The sequence below is a fragment of the Streptopelia decaocto genome, assembly GCF_964273445.1.
Source record: "Streptopelia decaocto genome assembly, chromosome: 7".
NCBI lineage: Eukaryota > Metazoa > Chordata > Aves > Columbiformes > Columbidae > Streptopelia > Streptopelia decaocto.
The window spans coordinates 41,462,375-41,484,080 of record NC_138661.1 but is presented as its reverse complement, the minus strand read 5'-3'; the positions used below and the strand labels follow the sequence as shown (position 1 = coordinate 41,484,080).

General features: G+C 39.6%; 1 protein-coding gene across 3 annotated transcripts in view; it reads right to left on the bottom strand.

Moving 5' to 3' along the window:
* The window catches only part of LOC309442750 (transmembrane protein 263-like), a 202,465-nt gene that overhangs the window by 174,161 nt on the left and 6,598 nt on the right, over positions 1–21,706 (bottom strand). For 2 of the 3 annotated variants that reach the window (XM_082058899.1, XM_082058900.1), the window contains exon 2: positions 14,194–14,284. In XM_082058899.1, coding sequence (XP_081915025.1) covers positions 14,194–14,284 — 91 coding nt within the window. Of the gene's footprint in view, positions 1–13,736; positions 13,783–14,193; positions 14,285–21,706 lie in introns of all 3 variants that reach the window. The other variant, XM_082058898.1, reaches the window with a different exon arrangement.

The following is a 21,706-nucleotide window of genomic DNA, read 5'->3' as shown; positions in this document are numbered from 1 at the left end:
AATACATTTTTGGTCAGCAGCAAAAAAAAAAAAAAAAAAAGTAGAATAGAAGCACTATCACCATCTGTCCTGACATGAAACCTGCATACATGCTCCAACAGACAACACAAGTCACGATGGGTGACTCTGGAATAGTCTGTTAATATGGTGACTGTTTAGTGACCAGAACCAGAGAGTAACTCACTTGTGCTTGAAAAACCCCAGAGTTTATAAAACTTCTCATTACAATTTTCTACTACAGATACTATCCTACTCTTACCCCACCATCAGAATTCTAGGCTTCTGTGATTGTTTTGTTTGTTTTTAAATCTCTGATGTTCAATGATACAAAATTTCATTGTGTTTGCATATTTTGAAATACCATAAGCTGGCAACGTGATATTCTTTAGCATCAGTTCAACTCATTCTTCCCTTCCTATATTTCCCACTCTCACCCCAAAGCCGTCTGTGAGGAAAAAGTAGTTGTGAAAACTGATCTGTCCGCAATCTTTTGAAACAAAAGCTGAATATAACTGCCTCTTCTGAAGGACTAGACATTACTACTTTCAAGGACATGCATGTGACAGAACACTCATACAAAACAACTTCAGCATACAAGGATGATGACAGCTGAAGAAGCTATAGGTAGAAGGAATGTATTTGCAAGCAAAAAACCATAAAATTGTGTTATGTCAAAAAGGACAAGAGTGGCATTGGGGGCAAAGGGGAAAATGGTCTTCACCGCCTTTTTTTTTTTTACCATCTTTGAACTATTTCAAGCAAAGCCACAATTACTCCTTTGCAATGTGATCTGAGAAGATTTCAGACAGCAGAGGAAATTCATGACTCAAGTTTCATACAATTGAGTAACCTTCCCCCCATCCTACTGTTACACATACATCATGCACATGTTAGAGTGCAAGACTGAAAAGGAAAATATTTCTTCAGCTAACTTTGTGGCTGATGGCACTCTGCTCCTGTCACTGTGGCAAATGGAGTCTACCACAGCATACTCATCTGTATTGAGAGAGAAATTATTCCTGCCCATCAGTCACAGAATGGATGAGGTACAGAATCCATTCCCATGATGAATAAATCAGAGTTAAAAAAGGTCAGGATGTCTTCAGTGTCTGCTGGGGACAAACCTCATTTAAGGTTATTACATTCTTGTCAAAATCTTGACTAGAGTCAGTTTACCTACCTCTTTCTTCCTTTTCCATATTTCCTCCCTTCTTTTCCTGAAGTCACTCAGATTTGCACGTATTTACTGCTTTACTTTTTAGCATCATTTTGTTTTCTCCGTCAAAGTGGGGTATCTTCCCTTGTTACAATGAAGATAGCTTTAAGCTCAAAGAGTGTCCATTCTAAACTTAGCACTAGAAATGGAAAAATACATGGGGTGAGGCTCACCCCTCAAAACCACAATTTAGAGAGTGTGAAACTCTCGGTTGTTCAACAAGATATTGATGCCTACATCTGAAGGGCTGGATGCCTGAAAGGAAAAATCTGACCACAGTTTTTAGCAACAAGAGCTAGATTTGCAGTTTAAAGTTGTTGCACAATTCAAAGACTATCCTTTCCCTATTTATCAGTTGTAATGTCCCACATATATCCCAGGTACTCCAAGTAGGGTTGAAGGTTGTTTTCCTGTCAACTCATCACTCTCAGGTCTCTTTTCCAGTGTGGCAGAGAGATGTAATTTAGCTCAAGTGACCACCTGAGAACAAGAGCTTGTTCAGGACAACCTGAGGGCAGAGGATGGTTAGCTTCTGTGAACTAAAAGCTTTCTCATGATCTGCAATCAAACCTATAACTGCTAATGGACTCCAACCAGGTCCTTCTGAGAGGCTGTCAAAATATTTTTTTCCAAGCTGTCCTCGCAGGACCCTCCTTATCTCCATCTGAAGTCCTGAATTTTTTTGTGCTACAGTAAAAAGAGAACTCAGGTGAAAAACCACTCCACTCTTTTACTTCAAAAACACTTTTGGCCAGAAGCTACTATAAATCCATAGATCATTTACAAGAAGTGCTGATATGTCATGGAGACTCCAACTACTTGGAAACACACTTATTTGTTCTGTACTTTAAGCATCTTTACAGACTTCCAACTATAATTCGTGACAGAAGCAGGAAAACATGTATGTGTGTCTCCTCCCAGCAGTTCACGTGCTGCTGCTGTTTTCCCTCTACTCCAGTCACAGTCCATGATCTGCAAGCATAAAGTTTGCTCCTCTGGAAAAAAAAAAAAAAAAAGATCATTCCAAACAAAAGGACTAAAAATCTCAACTTGGGAATTAGCAGGTACATTTAAAGATTTTTTTTTTTCCCTTGCACCTGCCTCAAAGGAAAAAAAAAAGCAGATACTGTTGTTCAAGAATAACAAGATAGCTTTATACAAAGGACAGCTTACCCCTTCCCCAAAACACATTCTAACAGATTCTCACAAAGTCAATAATCAATCAAGGAGCTACTCTGCTTTAGGAATAAATCAGCAGGCAAACAGGAAGAAAAACTTTCAGCTGCAGGGCTCACAAAAATGAGAATGGCCCCATCACAGCCACAGAAGCAACCCCCAGTCACCCCCATCAGGGATCGGGGGGTGCCCACCTTCCTGCACCTGTCCCCATAGTCCTCCCTTCCAGGGGGAGCTGACTGGATCCTCCAAGGCCACCCAACCCCAGGCTATGCCACATGATGCATATTAGATGTTCCAGACTAGAGGATTTCTGTGTTTTTACGAGCACTGCCCATCTGTCTGGAAACAGGTCAGAGGTTACATTTGCTTTTAAGTGGAATTGAAAGTGCGCACAGAATCAGCAGAAGGTTTCTTGTTACCCTGTGAGGCACACTTCGGGTCTGAAAATAAAGCAAACGTTACCAAGACTTCAACAGCTATTGTGCATGCTACAGTATTCAATTCTTTGAATATTTAGTACCCATGACATTAGTTTCACACCTGGGTATTACTTCTTCGAAATACACCCTGCTACTGACCAGGAAACATGGAATGGTTTGCACACCAAGGTCCCCAACAAGAAAGGGAAGGTTGAAAACCTTACAATAAAGAGGAGAATGAAGAGGGGACTAGAGGGAAGCTTTGCTAACTCCTCAGGGTTGTGGTTTGGTTCTGCTTTTTTCAAATTCATTAATTATAAAATAAGAAAGTCCAGATACACTCTTTTGTCCTGGAATTTAAACTCATGGAAACAGCAAATGTAAGGTAGCAATATCAAAAAACACCACTCTATTACTCTCATCATATCTGTCATCAGAGGCTGAGGCCAGAGCTGGGCCTGCTGATGGAGGCCTTGGCCAGCCCTGAGCAGCCCTCTGCTCGGCTCTCTGCACCTTCTCTGCTCCTGGGAAGCGGGAGAACAGAAAATCCCCATGGCTGGGGAGCGTCTGCATTCCAGGTGGTGGGAACACGGTGCTGCTGAGAGGTGCCGATAACCGCTGAAGAGCAGCAGCAACCACCGCACAGCAGTCCGCTCAAACAGCGCAACTCTAATTTGCCATTTGCCACTCCCACGTTTTGTCAGGAGCATTTTAACTGCACAAGACAGCTGAAGAACATGTTTAAAAATAAATAGTCATGAATACAGTACTGAAGTCAAAAGTTGGCAATGCCAGACCTGCACTGAAGCCGGTAAGGCCTGTCCCGGCTGAGTCTCACCAGGGAGGCTCCTCTGGCTCCTCCCTGCGCTGCACTTGGCAGTCAGCTTCTCAATTTAGTTTTAAGTGTTTGTTTTTAATCGCACATGTCAGCATGCCGGGTGGTTAACTTACAATGTGTCACACAAAACAAGAACAAGCCTCCCAGTTAATCAAATACCAACAAAACGTCTCATGTCATATTAATGATACTTGGATCGGAGCCAGGAGGAGCAAGTTTGAAAGCCAAGATCCCTCTGCTTTCCTCACTATCTTAATTACTGTGCTACACTGAAGTTGCTAGAAATATGGACCTCCTATATGCTATCACTAAAGAGGTTTTTAATAATACACCTCTCTTCCTCACTGCAATCACAAGGAAGCCAGGAGAGCCCCACAGCACATACCGGACCCAAAACCTGCCCCTCTGGTTCCACACAAGCTCACGTGCTACAGACCCTATTCAGCTGCAGAACCCATCCTCAGTCTGAGGTCCACGGGAATGATGTGAATGTTACTCACCATGGTGATATCCCTGGCTTTCTCCAGAAAGAGGTGCTCTCTCTTTGGGTGCTCTGCTGCTTTTGTGTGAGGAACCACACACAGCCAAGCAAAACCGGCAATGTGGAGCCAGCACTGCGTGTGGGAACGTCACTTTCAGTAGCTGCATGGACACATGTTAAGCTTAAACCAATGACCAAACCATATTGTAATTACAGCTGGGTTCAGCTGATCACAATCTTAAGTGTCTGCAGATTCCACAGGAAACAGATTTCTTTACATAGTGTAAAGGAGATTTTTAGGCAATATTCAGACTTGGCAAGTGTGGGGTTTTTTCCCTTTTTCAACATAAAGATACAAGATCCATAGACTGGAAGCACTTACCCAGTTCCCTGACTAAACAAGTCAAATATTTAGAGCAAAAACAACAGCCCTCAAGATGCTAGGAACAAAACACTGCAATAATGGCAACAATAACATTCTCAAGCTGTAAAAACACTAAACGAAACTAGCAGCTTCAATTTGCATTTCCCAAAGCGAGCCCTAAATTTAACATATTGTAATAACATTGTATTAAATCTTGCCGGTTTTGTTCTTTGGCTTTTGGAGGGATGAGTGAGAGGTTTTGGGCACTTTATACAATCACACTTTCCAGTACTGAATATATACAAATGGCTGCGTTGACCAAAGAGCATGACTTCACATAATTAGCTAGAATTATTCCAATTTTGTATTCAACAGATATTGTAACTTTCTAGGAGAAAATAAACAAAAAATAAAATCCAGAACACTCCACCACCCACAAATCTCTGGAGAAGTCTGCAGAGGAGGGGGTGAAGGAAACAAACAACAATCTTGGACTTCGAACTTCTGCATAGAGCAGAACCTTTATGATTATTATTTTTGCTACATCTTTACAACAAAATTTAAGTTCCAGAAAGGTAAAAACAGTAGAAATCAATCACTAGTTTATTTCTTAGAGTCTTAAAAGATAAGCAGGTGTTTCAGTGAATGGCTCACACAGCTACACTGTAAACTTTTAATCTCCTGCCAACCTCTTCAACACCTCTCACTTCTTCCAAAGATCAGGTCTCAGGTGATAGAAAATAAAGTTTTTTATAACTCAATACTATAAATCTGTTCTTCCTACTGTAAGAAGTTTCCAATACATTCTTTTAACAATCCCAGATCCTAAGATCCTCTCAAAATTCACAGAAATATCACGGTCAAATTTTTAGCACTACTTGCAAACTGGATATAATATTTTATATGAAGAACATTTATGTTATTTTCTTTTCGATATGATCTGAAAAAGACACTGATTTTTCATAACACAAGACTCAAAAATATAAAGCCATCTGGATTTTTTTCAGCAGGTATATCCTACTGATTATTATAATACATACTTTTGGCAAAAACTAAAAAAAAGTAGCATGTTAATGGTACAGAGAGGGCATAACAAAGAAGACAGGAGTAAACACAAAGTTTAGCCTTTGCTGAACTCTTTGTGACCAGGCAAGTGTCAGCCAGTCAGAAAAAGGACAGATCCCCCATAATATGCCAAAGAAGTATATTACAATGGCTTGAGAATCCTCCACATTAATAAGGAACATGCATTGGTCTTAACTGTGATCAGAAAATAAAATGAGACAGAAAACTCCACATACACATACTAGTGCAAGACTGTTCTCTATAAAAACCTATACTAGAGTCCTACCCAATTTCAAAGTGCATGAAAATTTTCTTTTTCTAGAATACTATTAATACCCAAAGGGCAAGAAAATTGGCACAAGAACCCTCACTTTTACAGTTTATCTCGAAGTTCATACAGAGCTTTGAAAAGAAACCTGTTCTTCAGAATAAGATTGGTTTTGTGATCCAAAGTGATCAGTACAGGAGAGGCTAGGCTGGCGCAGTGACACTGGTAATGAACATTGTGGCTCAGATTCTTCACAAACAGCTGAAATCAAAACAGGCAGCCAGGGTGAGACTACAGATGTTTATGAAATGTTAACTGGGCATTTCTCTCAGTTCTGAGGCAGAATTAACAGCCTCATGTACCAACCTTATGATTTAATTGCCTGCTATAATACTCTGATAGTTTAGCAGTTCAAGACATCATCATTGTTAACACACTGATTTACCGATTCAATTTCACTCCTGACCTGGATTTACTGCATTGCTCATTCTTATTTAGTACTTCAGACTGGAGCTATAAGTGAGATTTGCTTGCCTCTTTTTTTAGTCCATTAGGAATAAGTAAGAACCGCTTTCTTTTTCACCTTTAGAACAGGGACTGATAACTACCAGACCAAATGTTTTATTGAAAAACAATTGCCTGCATCTCTGTGTTAATATCTTTGCTCCTCAAAATGAAAAACACATTGTAAAAGAATATACTCCTGCATTCTTAATTACACATGTCTCTAATCAGCACACAAACAGTGACAAATGTCTGCCATTTCAGCCAGGTAATAAGATACATTGCTTTCATTCATGAGACAGATTCCTGTCACTCCTGCAGTTCGAAAACCTATTGCTAGAATAAAACACACTCACTAGTAATTGGTAAAGATGTATCTTCTGACAGAGGCTTCCCACTGGCCCTTCACCCTGAAATGTCTTTACATTTGGACAATGCACATTACTTACAGTTACTGTGCCAAGGCAAATGGCAAAACTATTGTTGCCCCATTTTACGTGCAAACACCCTCAGGGAAAACCAGATGGTTATCGACTCACTGCACAACGTTATTGTATTAACAAGATCCACCGATAAGAGCGTTCCCACACTTAAGTTACGAGAACGTTTCTTCTGGAATCCGCCAGGCACTTGGAGGCTATTTATGCTGCCATTAACAGCATATGCTGCGAACACACACAACACTTAGTGACAGAATGATTTGCAGGGTGTGGAGTAGGCTAGAGAAAAGGGACGCTGAGCTGTCACAGTAACATCTCATTATATCATATGAAAATAGTGAAGAGGAAAGAACGGGCAGAGGGAGAAGTGGAATAAAAACAATTTAAATAGCTTCCATGCTGTTTCTAGGAGACCACATAACATAGCCGCTGAATGGAAGATGCTCATTGTCAGTAGAGGGCATATGGCAGCAGTAATACAGGCAAGCTAGGGGGAGTGAAAGAGGACAAAAGGGGTACACACAGACACTGGTTGGGTATCATTCTCATTTCAGATTGCTGATTTCCCCCAGAGAACAAAATTAAAGAAAGGATGAAGAAGCCAATATAGATACTGGAGAATTTAAACAAAGAAGAATCTGAGGTTTTACTAAAAAAATGATTATAATAAACAGAAACACAGTATTAGAACTTGAATAGATGCGAAAGTGTTTTACAGTTCTACTAAAAATATTAAGGTAGAATTTGTGCGGAAGACTGAGCTGACACTCCAGGTCATTTCTTTTTGCAGGAACAAGAACTGTTTTGGCCAACATAAGAGTACAGCTGCACAGAATCCGTGCCTTAAAAAGAGACAGATGATACTGAAATGTTGCTCTTCAGCCTCAGGCCATTTACAGAAGCAGCTCAGGAAATGTTTTTACAGATGAGAGGACACGCCAGGTACATAAAGTCCCAGATCCAAAGAACAGACAGCCTCACTGCTAATTTCTTTCTCTGCTTTTTAAGAAACCTGCCTTTCTATTTCAAGTTATCTGACAAGTCCAATCACCTCTTTGAGGACTCAAAAGAGGAAAAAAAAAAAAGCCTGACAAGTTATATACCAGGCAAAGTTTTGTATTATTTATACATTTCGATCATATTTTCTGTTTCCATTTTCAAGTATCTTCAACCTCTAAAAGCTTAAAAAGTTACAATTTGCTTTTTCACCATCCTCATTTATAAATAAGAACAATCTTTTCTGTTTCATACACAAAGAACACTATGGCTCAAGGAAGGCCAAACTACTCAACTAGCACCACAGTATAAGTCAACAGTAGAGCTAGGAATGGATTATAGCTGTCCCAGTTCCCAGTCTTTTGCTTTAGTTATAAGACCACAGAAATGCAGACGTGAATCCAGGCTGAGAACATTGCCAACTGGCCATTAGACAAAAAAAGCAGATCATTTAAAGAGCTCCTCTGTAGAAGGATTAGACTGTTGGCCCTCAGGAGGTAGCACACTGAAGAGCAATTTGACTTGTGAAAGCAGAACAGGGCTTAGCAGACAGCAGAGTTCTGCGCTGTCAACCCAGAACTTATGGAAGATATTAGTCTTGTATACTACATAAGCATGTATGTAGCATGACCCTAAGTGCCACCAGCAACCTTTAAGACAATTACTTTATACAAGAAAGAGCCACTGTTTTAATTACAGAACACTGAAAGGAAACAGAGTTACTACTAACTGCATCATTTTCCAAGGTGATTTCTTTGTGGTAATTTGGATATAGGCAGTCTGGAGGCAAACATACTAAAAGTCACTTGCACCAGGACAATGCAAAACACAGTGCAGCTTGAGTTTGCAGCATTTAAATCTTGGTATGGCACTTAGTGCAGCAAACATCTGACCCAACAATAAAACTCTGTCTCTGATGGAGAATATTCTCTGTAAAGAATACTTCAAGCAAACTAATTGAAAAAGTGCCACACATTCATCAAAACTGGATCTGTTTCTATGAATGTACCTTTTCAAAGTTAGACACCTATATCACCGACTTGAACTCAAGGTCTTGCACCTCAGATGAAATGCCTAAAACAGTCGTGTTCTTCTGGCATCTGCTGGCTTGAAGAAATTTTCATGTTCTTGTAGGAAAATACCCCAACATTACGACGGTATAAAGTCAGAAGTCTAATTAATTTCAGAAATTTCAAATGAATGGTAGTACCTCCACTGAAATGCAACCGTACTTCTTTTTGAGTCAAGATTTGTACAGATAAAACATCCAGGTAAAATACTTGTATCCAAAGACAACCCTAAATGAGAGATCCACAAACTCCCACAAACTTCGGATTAGAGATTCCCAGACTGTGGATAAGGAGTCCTAAAGCTTCCCACAAAAGTATGCAATATACTTTTATCTTGCAGAAGACATAAAACAGCAAAGGCTATATGCCTCCATAGAGACAGATTATAAGTCTCACACAAGATACTATGTTCTAAATTGGTGCAAATCATCTGATTTACAGTAACTATCTGTGTGTGCTCTTTACCCACAGCAAGTGTAAAACAATTTGAATTAGGACCATCACAGTTATTTGGAAAGTAAATTTCCCAAGATTTGTTATATACTGCAGAGCTGCTAAGACCCATTGCTTTTAATAAAGCTTTACTCCATAAGGCCCAATCTGTCTGCAACAAAGAAGAAACATCTCTGCTAGGTCTGAAAATTGCAGAAGAGAGAGCAGACGGTTCAGACACAAGGCTCACACTCATCGCCAAATTGGTCATGGTAGGTTGGCTGATAAAATTTTAATGCTTAATATTTAAAGATCATGGAAGAAAGAACTGGTTTGTAAACTCCCAAGAGTGGCTACTACCATTAGCTAGTGACAGAGCTTTTCAATCAGACCATACCAACTTGCTCTAAGCTTTAGTATACTCAGTACCAGTTTGCAACATAGGGCCAAAAGAAACTGCAGCCATACCCCGGTTTCTACCAAACATGCATTCCCAAAACATGTAACATTTAGCAGTTTGATGGAGTAAAGCTACTTTTCCCATAAGAATTAGTATAAAAGGTGGGGACTATATGCAGGACCTTTAGAAAGATACTTTAAACACACAGAGATAGTACCTATGAGGTAGAGCATCACAGAATGGTTTAGGTTGGGAAGGACCTCTAGAGATCAATCATCTGGTCCAACTTCCGTGCTCAAGCATGGTCACTTTAATCAGGCTACACAAGACCATGTCCAGACAGCTTTTTAGTATTTCCAAGGTAGGAGACTAAACAACCTCTCTGGGCAACCCATTCCAGTGCTTGGTCACTCCCACCGTGAATAAGAGTTTCCTTAGCTTCAGCTGTGTTTCAGTTCATGTATACACTGATAAGTTCCCACCTGATCCTCCTCTAGACTCAACAGTCCCAGTTCTCTCAGCCTTTCCTCATAGGAGAGATGCTCCAGTCTCTCAATTGTCTTTGTGGCCCTTTGCTGGGCTCTTTCCAGTATGTTCATGTCTGTCTCATACTGGGGAATCCAGAACTGGACACAGTACTCCAGGTGTGGCCTCACCAGTGCTGAATATAGGGGACAGATCACTCCCCTCAATGCACTGGAAGCAGGATGAAGAAGCAGGAATAAGGTCAGGGTCACCGATTCATCAAATACAAGAGACCAAGATCTGAGTTGTCCAGCAAAGCAGATGCTGCTGTTTCATAACTTATCATGCTACAGAAGATTTAATCACCATCAGATTTCATTGCCATCACCTTCCTTGGGTAATTTAATGGAAAATAACAGAAAAGCAACGCAATTATAACAATTAACAGTGCACTGTATTAAGTGATCACCAACAGAACTCTGAAATGGTGAATAAAGAAGCAGCAACAGCTATAGCAAGGTGTTGTGTACTTGGGTAACTGAATCTGGTTCTCTCACTATGATCAGAATGTGATTTAACAGCAATTGTTCAAGATCACCAAGAATCTACCTGTAAGTAGCTCAGTGCTCAAACACATGGCGACACAGAGCAGCCGTGCTGAATCCTTGCAAAGAGGAAAGCATTTCAAACCATTTAAAACAGATTTGTTCCTCTCCAGAGATCGCTGTCCTTCACTGGTGGTGGTAATTCTGCACACACAGCCTTCCCTGGGAAGTGTCGAGCACACTAGCCTCAGCAGCACTCCAAATGCTAATTAACACTGCTCCCGCATGGTTGCCTTTTACGTAAGTGGGGGGGAGCGGGGAGAAGAAAAAAATAGTATGTTAACAAGATCAAAAAGAAAGGAAAGATGAAGGGAGAGTAAAATATAAAAGTGTGGCTTGAGCAGATGAATCATGGAGCTGAGAGATAAAATATCATTAGGGGATAAACAGCCTTCCTGCGGCAGGAAGTGTGGAAAGCTTCCCTGGTAATGTCACAAAGTAGCTTACGGGCAAGGAGTTAATAGGTTTAAATGCTTTCTCCGGCTGCCCGGGATGTGCGCAGGCGGTGCTCGAACCCCGCTCCTGCCGCCGGAGCGCGGGCAGGACGCCGCGCCGCGAGGGGCATTGCCGGGCCTGCAGCGCCCCCCCGCGGCCGCAGCGCGGCACCTCCCGCCGCCCGCCCGCGCTCCACGGGCACAGACACCGCTCGGGGCGGCCCGGGGCTCACCCACTGGGTTTGGCTTCCCCGCTTCAGGACGGGACACAGCGCACCAATGCCACTGATAACAACGCGTCTCCATTACAAAATAAAAAGCCTTTTTTGACATCCAGTATCACTTAGAGGATCTTACATCAGCTGTACTTATTTACTCTTTTGGCTTACTTAAATATAAAAAAACCTTAACTTTGACAGTAGATAAAATAAATGGATTCACATCACACACAGATACTAGCCTCTGCCTTGGTTACCTTTCAGGGATTTCCTGGCTAACCTCCTTTTTAAACCACAAAACTTTCTCTTGTTTCAAATATTGGTAGGCTGCCACACCACACCCAAAACCCATGCTCACTATTCTATGCTACTTGTTACCCACACAGTCACTTCTTTAGTTTAGTTATGTAAAATTGCCCCTTTATTTGCAGAAGTCCATATGCAACACTGCTCAGAAAGATGACTATCCCTGAACGGTAACCTTTTTTTTTTTACTGCAATATTTATAGAGCACAGTGCTTCCAATTCCCCTCCTTTGAGGAGAGGAGTAAATATGCAGGGCAAGCTAGAAAACAAAGTCACTGTGATGCAATCTGGTGAAATAATGGATTGTGTTAGAAAGAGACAGACTCTGGAGAGCTTCCCATCCCTTACGCACTCATTACCAGAAGGCGAGCAGACACAGTCTCCAATTCATAGATCCCAGGAAACAAAAGTGCAGCAGTCATGACAACATGGTTTATTTACTTATTGCAAAGCATTTGATTTAACTAGGAAAGTGCTATCAGAAGAAACCAGAAATCAGTAGTAGAGCAACAATAAGACGACAGTACTTAATGACATTTAATAGTAAAAGAACTTCAGAGATCTGTTTCTTTCATGGGGTATTTGTAATCACTCCTGCATCTACATGATTGAAGACTCCTGTTACTGAGCTCTACTAATACACTGAGCTGTAAGTTCAGCATCATCCTGACAGCCCTCTTTCAGCAGCAATTTTTCCATCTCTTCTCCCAAGCAATCTCTAGGTTCAGCTGTGCTCTCAATATCCCTCCTATTTTGTTAATGTCACTGTAAATTTAAAAAGTACATACTGAGCTCAGACTTTAAAAGAACTCACAGTATCTACTGTAGCATTGCTTAACCACATCAGCTCGAATGTTACAAGTTCTTTTTCCTCACATCAGCAAAATCACCATCTCCAGAGCACATACTACTCCTAGACCTCGCAACAAGACACAGAAGTGGGATATTAATACTGACATTTTTCATCCTCGTTCAAACCAGCAGGGTTGCAAGCAGAAGCAAATACTTTCAATTACAAAAATTTGGTTCGCAAAAATACTTAGCCACATTTTAAAAAACCCTTTCTGATTACACAATCCAAAGCCATTGTCCAGAATCTAAGACTATTCCTGATAAATGGATGAGACAAGATGATCTCCTGTGTTTTACATTCCAGGATACGGTCTCTAGGCTCATGTAATCATCAGCTCAAGCTAGTAACCAGAATCCTTACTTCAACAATGCATTGTCATTACATGCTGACTTGGCATTAATTACAAAGGAAAAGGCTTAGAAAAAAAAAATTAAAAATATCAACATTACCTCATATATATATATATATATATATATATTTATAACAACATCTTCCACATTTATTTCCTTCTGGCTTTACAGGAGCTACAAAAAAGAAACCTGCCTTTCACTTACCTCTATATACTGTAATTGCCAACATGAAGTATATGAAATGGTAGAACAGGAAATCACAACTTAATGGGAAAACGGTAACAAGATGCTCAACAAGAGGATATAGAGCAGCAAATTCCTAAAACCATCTACTTTGTTCATATTCCCTTTAAGTATGGCTGTCAATATAGATGCTGTATCAGCATCTTATTCTCTTAAAGGAAAAATATAAAGCACATTCCTGTTTCCCAGAGACATGACATGGTATTTTAACAGTAAGTTGCTAATAAGAATCTCAGCACTCTCTGCTTTCTTTAAGCCATCCACAATGATTATGAGTGATTGTGTTTTAAAAGTCACTGAACTGCAGACAAAGCTCAAAATGTATTATCACTTGCAGCAATGTTAGCAGCTTCTATTCAAAAGAAAGCAACCCTTAATTTTGTGGCATATATACAATGTCTGCAACATTTACACAGTGGGAAAAATCCGTTCCCTGTATAAATCCAGGGCATGTCATTGAAAACAAGGATTTATTTAAAATTGGCATTCTTGAGCCTCCTGCTGCCTGACAGTGTCCCACTGCCTCCTCCTCAGATGGCTAAACTGGCTTCCAAAAGAGATGGCAGAAAGAAACAAAATCACTAGAATACCTGACTTTGGCAAGTCTCTGCTGGGGACAATTTCAATAGCAGGATGCTGCAGTGAGAGGTATGGAAAGAATAGATGACTACTTAGGAAGTCTTCCCTAATGAAGGCTCAAAACATCACAAACAAGACAGCAGAAAAGTAATTTTGTTCCTAAGCCTACAGACAGGATGATCAAGCAGGACAATTTTAATCAGAAACCATATTGTCAAAGAGAATGCAGAACAATGTCCACACCTCAGTGGGTGCAGCTTTCTTTGAATGCAAAAGTAGGCTTAGGGGCTGGCTAGACCTCTGGCTGGGAGGCCGGCTCAGCTGTCAGCACTGACAAGGCTTTATACTTCTCAGAAAACAGACAGACATAGGCTCTCAAGTCAGACGGATAAACAAATAAGTCGTCTTTGGCCAGAACACTTTCCCCGATTTAATGCAAAGAGTTTATATTGACTGCTAGTATTGTACCTTCGGGAGGCTCTTCCCGCAGATGAGGCGGCAGTTCTTCACTTGTTGTCTCAATTTCATCTTCCACCATCTGTGTTTCTAAGCTGGGTCCCTGCAGAACAGAACAGCAAGATAAGGTAAATTGGAGAAAGTTCAGAAATGAACCACATAAATAATTACAGGATTAGACAATATGCCAGACAATAAGGACACAAAGAGCTAGTTCACTTCAGTTGATGTAAAAGAAAGCTGCTGGGAGATTTGTTTGCAGTAGAATTACTTAAAGGAAAGGAGAAGGAAAAAAATAAAAAAGATTCTTCAAGCTAGCAAGAAAAGTTACAAGGGTCTGAGTACACTAGAAACCAGAAACTAAACAGTGCAGCACAATTTCTAAATTACTATTTCTAAAACACGGAATGAAATAATAAATTCAAATCCTTATTTACCAAGGGTGGCAGCAGATTCACCATCACTTGGAATTTTCAGGAAAAATTCCAATCTTTGATTTGTCTTACCAAGACTAGATTCTGAAATGTCTGTGGCCTGTTCAATACAGAAGAAGATCAGTACGCGTTATACTAATGGTCCCACACCTCATTTTTCAAAGGAAGACAAAGCAAACTTGTGGACAATATTGTAACCCATCCAGATCCACTGACCATGTAGCTTGCCCCTGGCACCCCTGTACTTGCATTTGTGCCTGCACACGTAACATGCTTAATTAAACACTCCTGAAAAACTACCAGATTGCCCTCCAAAGTTTTATGTTTCCACTTTCCAGCCTTCAAGACCTTGGAAATAGCCTGCAATGTTACTGCCAAAGGATGTGAGCAGTTATCAGAATTAGAGACTTAGAGAGCACTTAAGTGTATTTAAGGCCACTGAACTCACTTTGCACACACTATTTTCATGACTTTTGGATCTATAAAAGCGTAGTTGCTTTTTCAGTTTCAAACTATCAAAGAAAAAAAAAAAAGAGACACTGTCTGTTCCTCTGCCCTCTAAAAAAAAAAAAAAAAATTAAAAAACCCACAAAAAACAGTAACAAAAAAAACCTAACCAATTTTCTTCTTTTACAATACTAGTACAGTCAAGAGTGAAATCAGAAAGTTAGCAGTCATTAGGAAACAAGGCTTTTGCACACTTTGAAAACATGAATGGGTCTGTAGTCTGAACTATCTGAAAACATTTATTAACATGCATCTGGAAGGTTACAGAGGCCAGCCTGAACACTGGCACAGCAACAGCTTGCAAAGGGCTCATAGCATTAAAGCTGCAGTATTTATTTTCATACTTTCCAAACCCTGTGACTGCAAAGTTGCCCACTTGCACCCTTCCTCTGCTTCCTCATTTTGCACATTATAAAGACTAGCACACTTGTAAAATTTCTTCCTTTGCACAAGTAGCTTACGTTTTCATCATTCCCCATTTTTCAACAAAATGGACATGAAAACAAGTAGTACCACCACATTGTCAAGAGCCTGACCAGGACAGGACACCCAGGTGAAGTGTAAAAGTCTTCTGTGTTCGTGCTGCTGTTACAACCTTGATTTCTGGCACCCATGACTACACAAGCTTTACCTAAGCTATTCACTGTTTCTCTTCATTAAAAAAAAATATATATTTTTACCACAGGGTACAGATGAGAAAGAGGAAAGTATCCTGACTTAGTCCAATTAAAAATCAAGCCCAGGAGTCAGTGATCAACACTGAGGTCTGTCTCCTCCATTCACCTAAATAATATGATCTAGATTTTAAGAATCTCTAAACAATTCTGCATAGAAGCATCAAATTGAATATAGAGCATGTATTTAAATAAGTTTGTACATCAACCAGAGGCAATGTATTTACACACATTTCTTTCCCACCCATTAATATTACAGAGATAAAGAAGTGGAGGCTACATTAGTATACCAAATCAGAACATTTATTTTCATACAAAAGACGCAGACATGTAGGACATGACCAATGTTTGGCTTGCAAATATTCTGAACCACAACTATAAGAAGCCCTAAACTAGAAGTGGTCTCAAATTCTTTGCTTGTACTTTCCAGTCTCAACACCAAAATCATTTTAACTGAAAAAAAAAAAAAAGTAACAGGTAACAGAACCATCTGCGCCAGGCAAAGCTCCTTCCTAACTCTATGCTGCCCAGTGAGACAATCCAAATTCCAAGGACTAAGGAAAAGCCAGTAATAAAAACATTATCTTTCCTTCTTCAGAATAGTCTCACTTCACCACCATGAGACAAACCTGCTCAGTGGCTTCTCCCAACAACAATCCGTGACAGTGATGCTCCTTTGGGTTTCAGTTGTTGTCACCTACATAAATAGAAAGAGGATGCAAAATGCTATCAAAAGTGAGCAGTGGCATTACTACTCACTGTTTACCAGCAATATAACTCTGAAGAATGGTGGTTATGACTGACAACACTTACCCTGAAACAACAGTTTACCCTAGCTGAAGGTCAACCTTAGCCCTGGACTAGTATTAACAAACCAAGCTACAGACCACTATGAAATCCATGGCTGAGATGCTCTTTGCCATCACCTGCTTCCCTCTACTTCAAAACTTTAACCCTTGCTATAGGAATCCCACAGAAGAAAAATACACAATCCAAGACTACTACTTTTATAGAACATTCTTAGTATCTAACAGAAACGGCCAGGATTTTTTATGGTGTGTTTTTTTCACTACTACTAAAAATAAATAAATAAATAAATAAATAAAAAATCACTGCACAGTGTATTTTGAACTGTATCTGGTATGCCTTTCCTGTATTTTTTTTCAAATCTTCAAAAAGAAAACCACAAAAAAAAAAACTGAAAAAAGTCTTTACATATTTTTATTATTTCAAAATATAATGTTAAAAATCAAAAACACAGTCTAGACTGAAAAGTGGCCTGTCATGTAAACACAAACTTTTCCAAGAACTGCTTTGCAAGAAACCTTGAAATCTTGAGACTTCCTAGTTCCTAAAACAAAGTTAGAAATGTTTTCCATAGAATAACCTAAATTCTTATCTTGTTGATATCTTATCACTATATATATAATCACCTATAATATAGAGAGCCTCTAGGAGAAGTAGTCTTGTAAACAACTGTGTTTATCAGACTTCAGCGTATCAGTTTAATTATCAAGACCAGTGAGTAAGTGTGCACAGTGTTGGTGCTGAATTTCACCAAGTAATTAAAATGTAAAACAGTTAACAGCAGATGAGATCCTCAGTTCTCATATCCCTATCTAGAAGCAATACTTAAGGCTCAAACACTGACAGATGTTATTAACAAGACTACAAAATCTCTTTACAATGGCTTTGTATCTTAGATTAGCATGTCCATTGCTTTTTTAGTTATATCTGCTGAGTTCTATTCACCAGGTCTGCTGCAAGCTTGGTAATCAATATGTAATGTATCTGCACTTCTGGCAGAATGGTATTCTACAGCAATCAAAAATTCCAGGAAATTGTCTTCTAAGAAGATTTACAACTAAGTTGTAGTTAAAGCTGTCTCAACTTCTTACATTATTATTTCAAGAATGAAGCATCAGTTACATTTGTTTTTTCATTCCTTAAGGATCCTTGACAAACAAGGGAATGAGACACACACAACTGTACAAAGTTAATGGCTTGCAGATAAGTGGCCATACAGTGTCCAGCAATTCTATAATAATCCTCTTGAGCTGCAGCCACGGCAGAAGTAATGCACACATATGTTGCTTTTGCTCTGATGTTCCCTCTAGGAGCATCTGGGATGCAGGAAGATGCATCAACAGTTCAGAAACATTATTACCTGTACATATTCTTTCAATTATTTAGGGTTTGTATAACCTTTTTAATTGAGAATGTGTTTCCACTCCTCCTCACTAGAGCCATTGGAGAAACACAGATTTAAACAGGTGTTATTACAGCATTAGGTTATACCACAGAGCCTAGGAACATATAGCCAAAAAAACCCTCTCTTGGCTCTCCAGAGATGGTCCCTGCTCTCACAAGCAAGCACATAGTACAATTCCTTTCAGCAATTGACGGTTTCTGACCACGAGCACTATTAAGATTTAGTGGTAATTTTTATATGTCATATTTTAAAACAAAATCCAACCTGACCAGAAACAAGTCAACTCAAGCAGAAGCAATATCCACCCTTCCAAACTGAAGCTGCAGGTGTGCCAATTCCAACGTATCTCACTCTGTCCCTCCCAACAGTTTCAATGAACTTCAAGGAAGCTGAAAACCTTTGTCTAAACCTTTGTCTAAATACGGCAAATTATCTATAAAGATCAAGAGAAAAAAAAACCTACAGGGATTCTCACAGAAACTGCCCAGGGAACATATTATCCTGTGTTCTGATCACACTGTATGACTGCTGACCTTACAGTGACGTTTAACTCAAATATTATGGGCTGCTGTGACCTGGTAAATTAGTGTACATTTGCTGTCTTATACTATGTTTCATATAAGGCTCTGTATTTATGGAGGGAGAGGACTGCCAGTACTGAACTAAACAAGCGTGACAAGCCACCCGCTAGCATTTCAAACTACATCTCATGCTTTTCCATGGGATACAACACTTTCGAGAATAATTCTGACCAGAACTTCAGTGACAAGCTTGTTATATTTTCAGTACATTTAAAGACTGTATATTTTACAAGTGCTGCGGTAAATCCTTGCATGAGAGAAAGGAAGAAGGTTCCTCTCCTTTGAGGGTCAGTATTTTCCACAAGGTACTGTGTCATGTCTATGACACTGAAACCAAGAGCTGCATTTATCACCACATGGGTATTAATAGAATATTTCATCATGGTCAGTCATACAAGCAGCCTAATACTACCTCAGTCTCAGTGGAATATTAAGTACTCAGAAAACCCACATAGATCAGGAGCAATCCCAACACCCAGCAACCATTATAGGCCCATCTCGCAAGTAAATCAACAGCAACAGGAGACTGTCACTGCAAATGGCCAGGCAGGTAAGTCACCACTGGAAAAGGCTAAGCTTTCTGAAAAGTCCCTACAGAGTATATTGAAACAACAAAAAACCCCTACCCTCCACCAGTGCTTTTAGGCCTTTAGACTCTACTTTTGTATTTTGCATTACATTAACTACGGCATATAATCTTAAACCAAATTAGAGCCTGTCAATTGACTGTCCGCTGAGCCAGGATCAGGCTAATGAATAGCAAAAAATAAAACCCCAAAACAAGGCCCAATGGTGGGAAGCGGGGTGGGAATCAAATATTATATATATATAGATATAGATATATATAGATATAAAATCCTGTGAAAAATTATTACCAAAATTAAATTAGTTTGGGGCAACTAACATCAAGTTTCCTTCAGTTTATGACTACTAATAGAGAGACACTTTACTGCTGTTCTCAACCTTCGTGCCATGCCTACTCAAGCCCTAGAAACACAGTATTCGGGGGCACAAGGGGGAGGGAGAAGCCAAAAAAAACCCAACAAAACCCACCAACACATAAGCAAAACCAAAAGCAAATTCGCAACGTGAATACTCTTCTCGATTATATTGAACTTTATTAGCAATCATTTCCCCTGGCAGGACAGAAGCTGGAGGAATGAATGTAACGTCCACAGTCATGACTTCAGCAGCAGTTTACTGTCCTAGTTCTAAGACTAAGCTCTGAAAACTATTCTAAAATCTGCAGCTTTACCTGCTACTTTCCCTCTGCATTTTCAACTGAAAATGGTATTTATTTTCTGACCTAGATCTTCATATTTCCATTCTTGCTCCTGAACATTTTACTCCAGTTTTTCTGTTCTGATATTCATCTTCACATTTATTTGCATTCTGGACTTGAGCCTAGAATCTCACTTCTTTCCCCATTCAAAACCACCTCATTCCTTGTAAAGCCTCTCCTGAAGAGCCCACAGGTTCAGACCTACTTCATTCTATGCAAATCTTCAACTGCCAGCCTAAACCACATGTCCTCTGTCCTGCCTAACACTGACTTTTAGACCTGGCATTCTATATAGGCACAATTCCAATAAAGCAATTTAGCAGAGGAAAATTAGTGGCAGCACAGGCTTCACCCCTCCAGGTCTGTGACTTCTCTCGTAAGCTTTTCCAGCACAGGCCCAGCACCTTTTTTTATACATTGCCAAATGCATCTCAACTGATAACTACAAAGGACAGATGCAGCCCTAAAGAATTCCAAGACTGAGCAGGTCTGCAGAAAGAAACAAATGAAGTAATAGCCAAGCACAGGACAGTTTGGTAAGTGCTTTGGGACAGTACAATGATACTTTAAGGTGCCTTAATGAAAGCATTGACTAGTTTTGCATTATGTTTAAAGAACTTTATTGCATGCCCACAAGACTAAAAACCACATGGTTTCCTGCACATTTGCATACTTTGCCCTTTCCTAAATTCACAAAATTCTCAGCTTTTCTTATCCTAGTTTCACTTCCTCCAAATGAGTAAGAAATTATACATATTACAACTGGGCTGAATGCGTGCAGATGCCAAAGGGCTTGTCAGATCCAGTGTTAAAGAAGTTGACCTTCATCAGGGTTTCCTACAACAATATCACCCATGACACTGTTAATCTGGGATCTCTCCTCTATCTAGTCACTGTTATGAAGTTCCTCAGAACTCATCTTTGATATTTCCTGTTTAATCAAACTCACTTATTCCATCTTCCATATTTGAAAATGGCTCGTGGCTCACAATGTCCTTTCTGCTTTACACAACTACCTATACCTTCAATTCCTAGAGAAAATAAAGGGTTGGATTGTTTTAAATAAATAAATAGTAAACAAGCAGATACTGGGTAGGTAGGTCAACATGACCTGAGCGCATACGAGTACTTAACTTCAGCTGAAGCACATAACTACCCAACCATCTCAGTGTATAATACACTGCTGCTCAGGTAACCACCCTCAGGAGAAACAAGTTTGAAACTACCACTGTACCATTGTTAGGCAGGTATCTGTTGCAGCTGCAGCTTCCACTTCAGCAACGAACTTTCAGCATATTGAGGAATTAAGACTTTCATTTAAAATTTTCTAAATGTAATAGGAATGTTCCATGGAATCTGTCATCACTATTGATAGCACACCCACACCTCTGGGGTTTCCAAAGTCAGCTAGATTTTCCTGCAAAGGGAAAAAAATTGATCTGCAACCATAAACTTTTTTTTTTTTTTTGCTTTCCTCTAGGTTTAAGAAAGCCTCTTGATGGATGCTTTGCTTTTAATTTTGCAAAACAAGGTTCACTTATAATGAGAGCTTCTGTGCCAGGATTCAGCCCAAGGGGAATTTGAGTTGCAGTTACAAATCCCTTAGAACACTAAAGGAAAGTACAGAAATAGAAACGCTGAGGATGACAGTAATATAAAATTATAGCACTTTGTTCAACACAGTCTAAGAAAAAACTAGAAAAGTTGCTTAGATTACTTGCTCTTCTCTGCATTTAGACAAAACCATGAGGCTATGATTTTAACAACATTTAATTTTGTCTTGACAACAGGACTGGAGGAGAGAGGCAATGAGAGCAAGTTTTAATGGTGTAAAT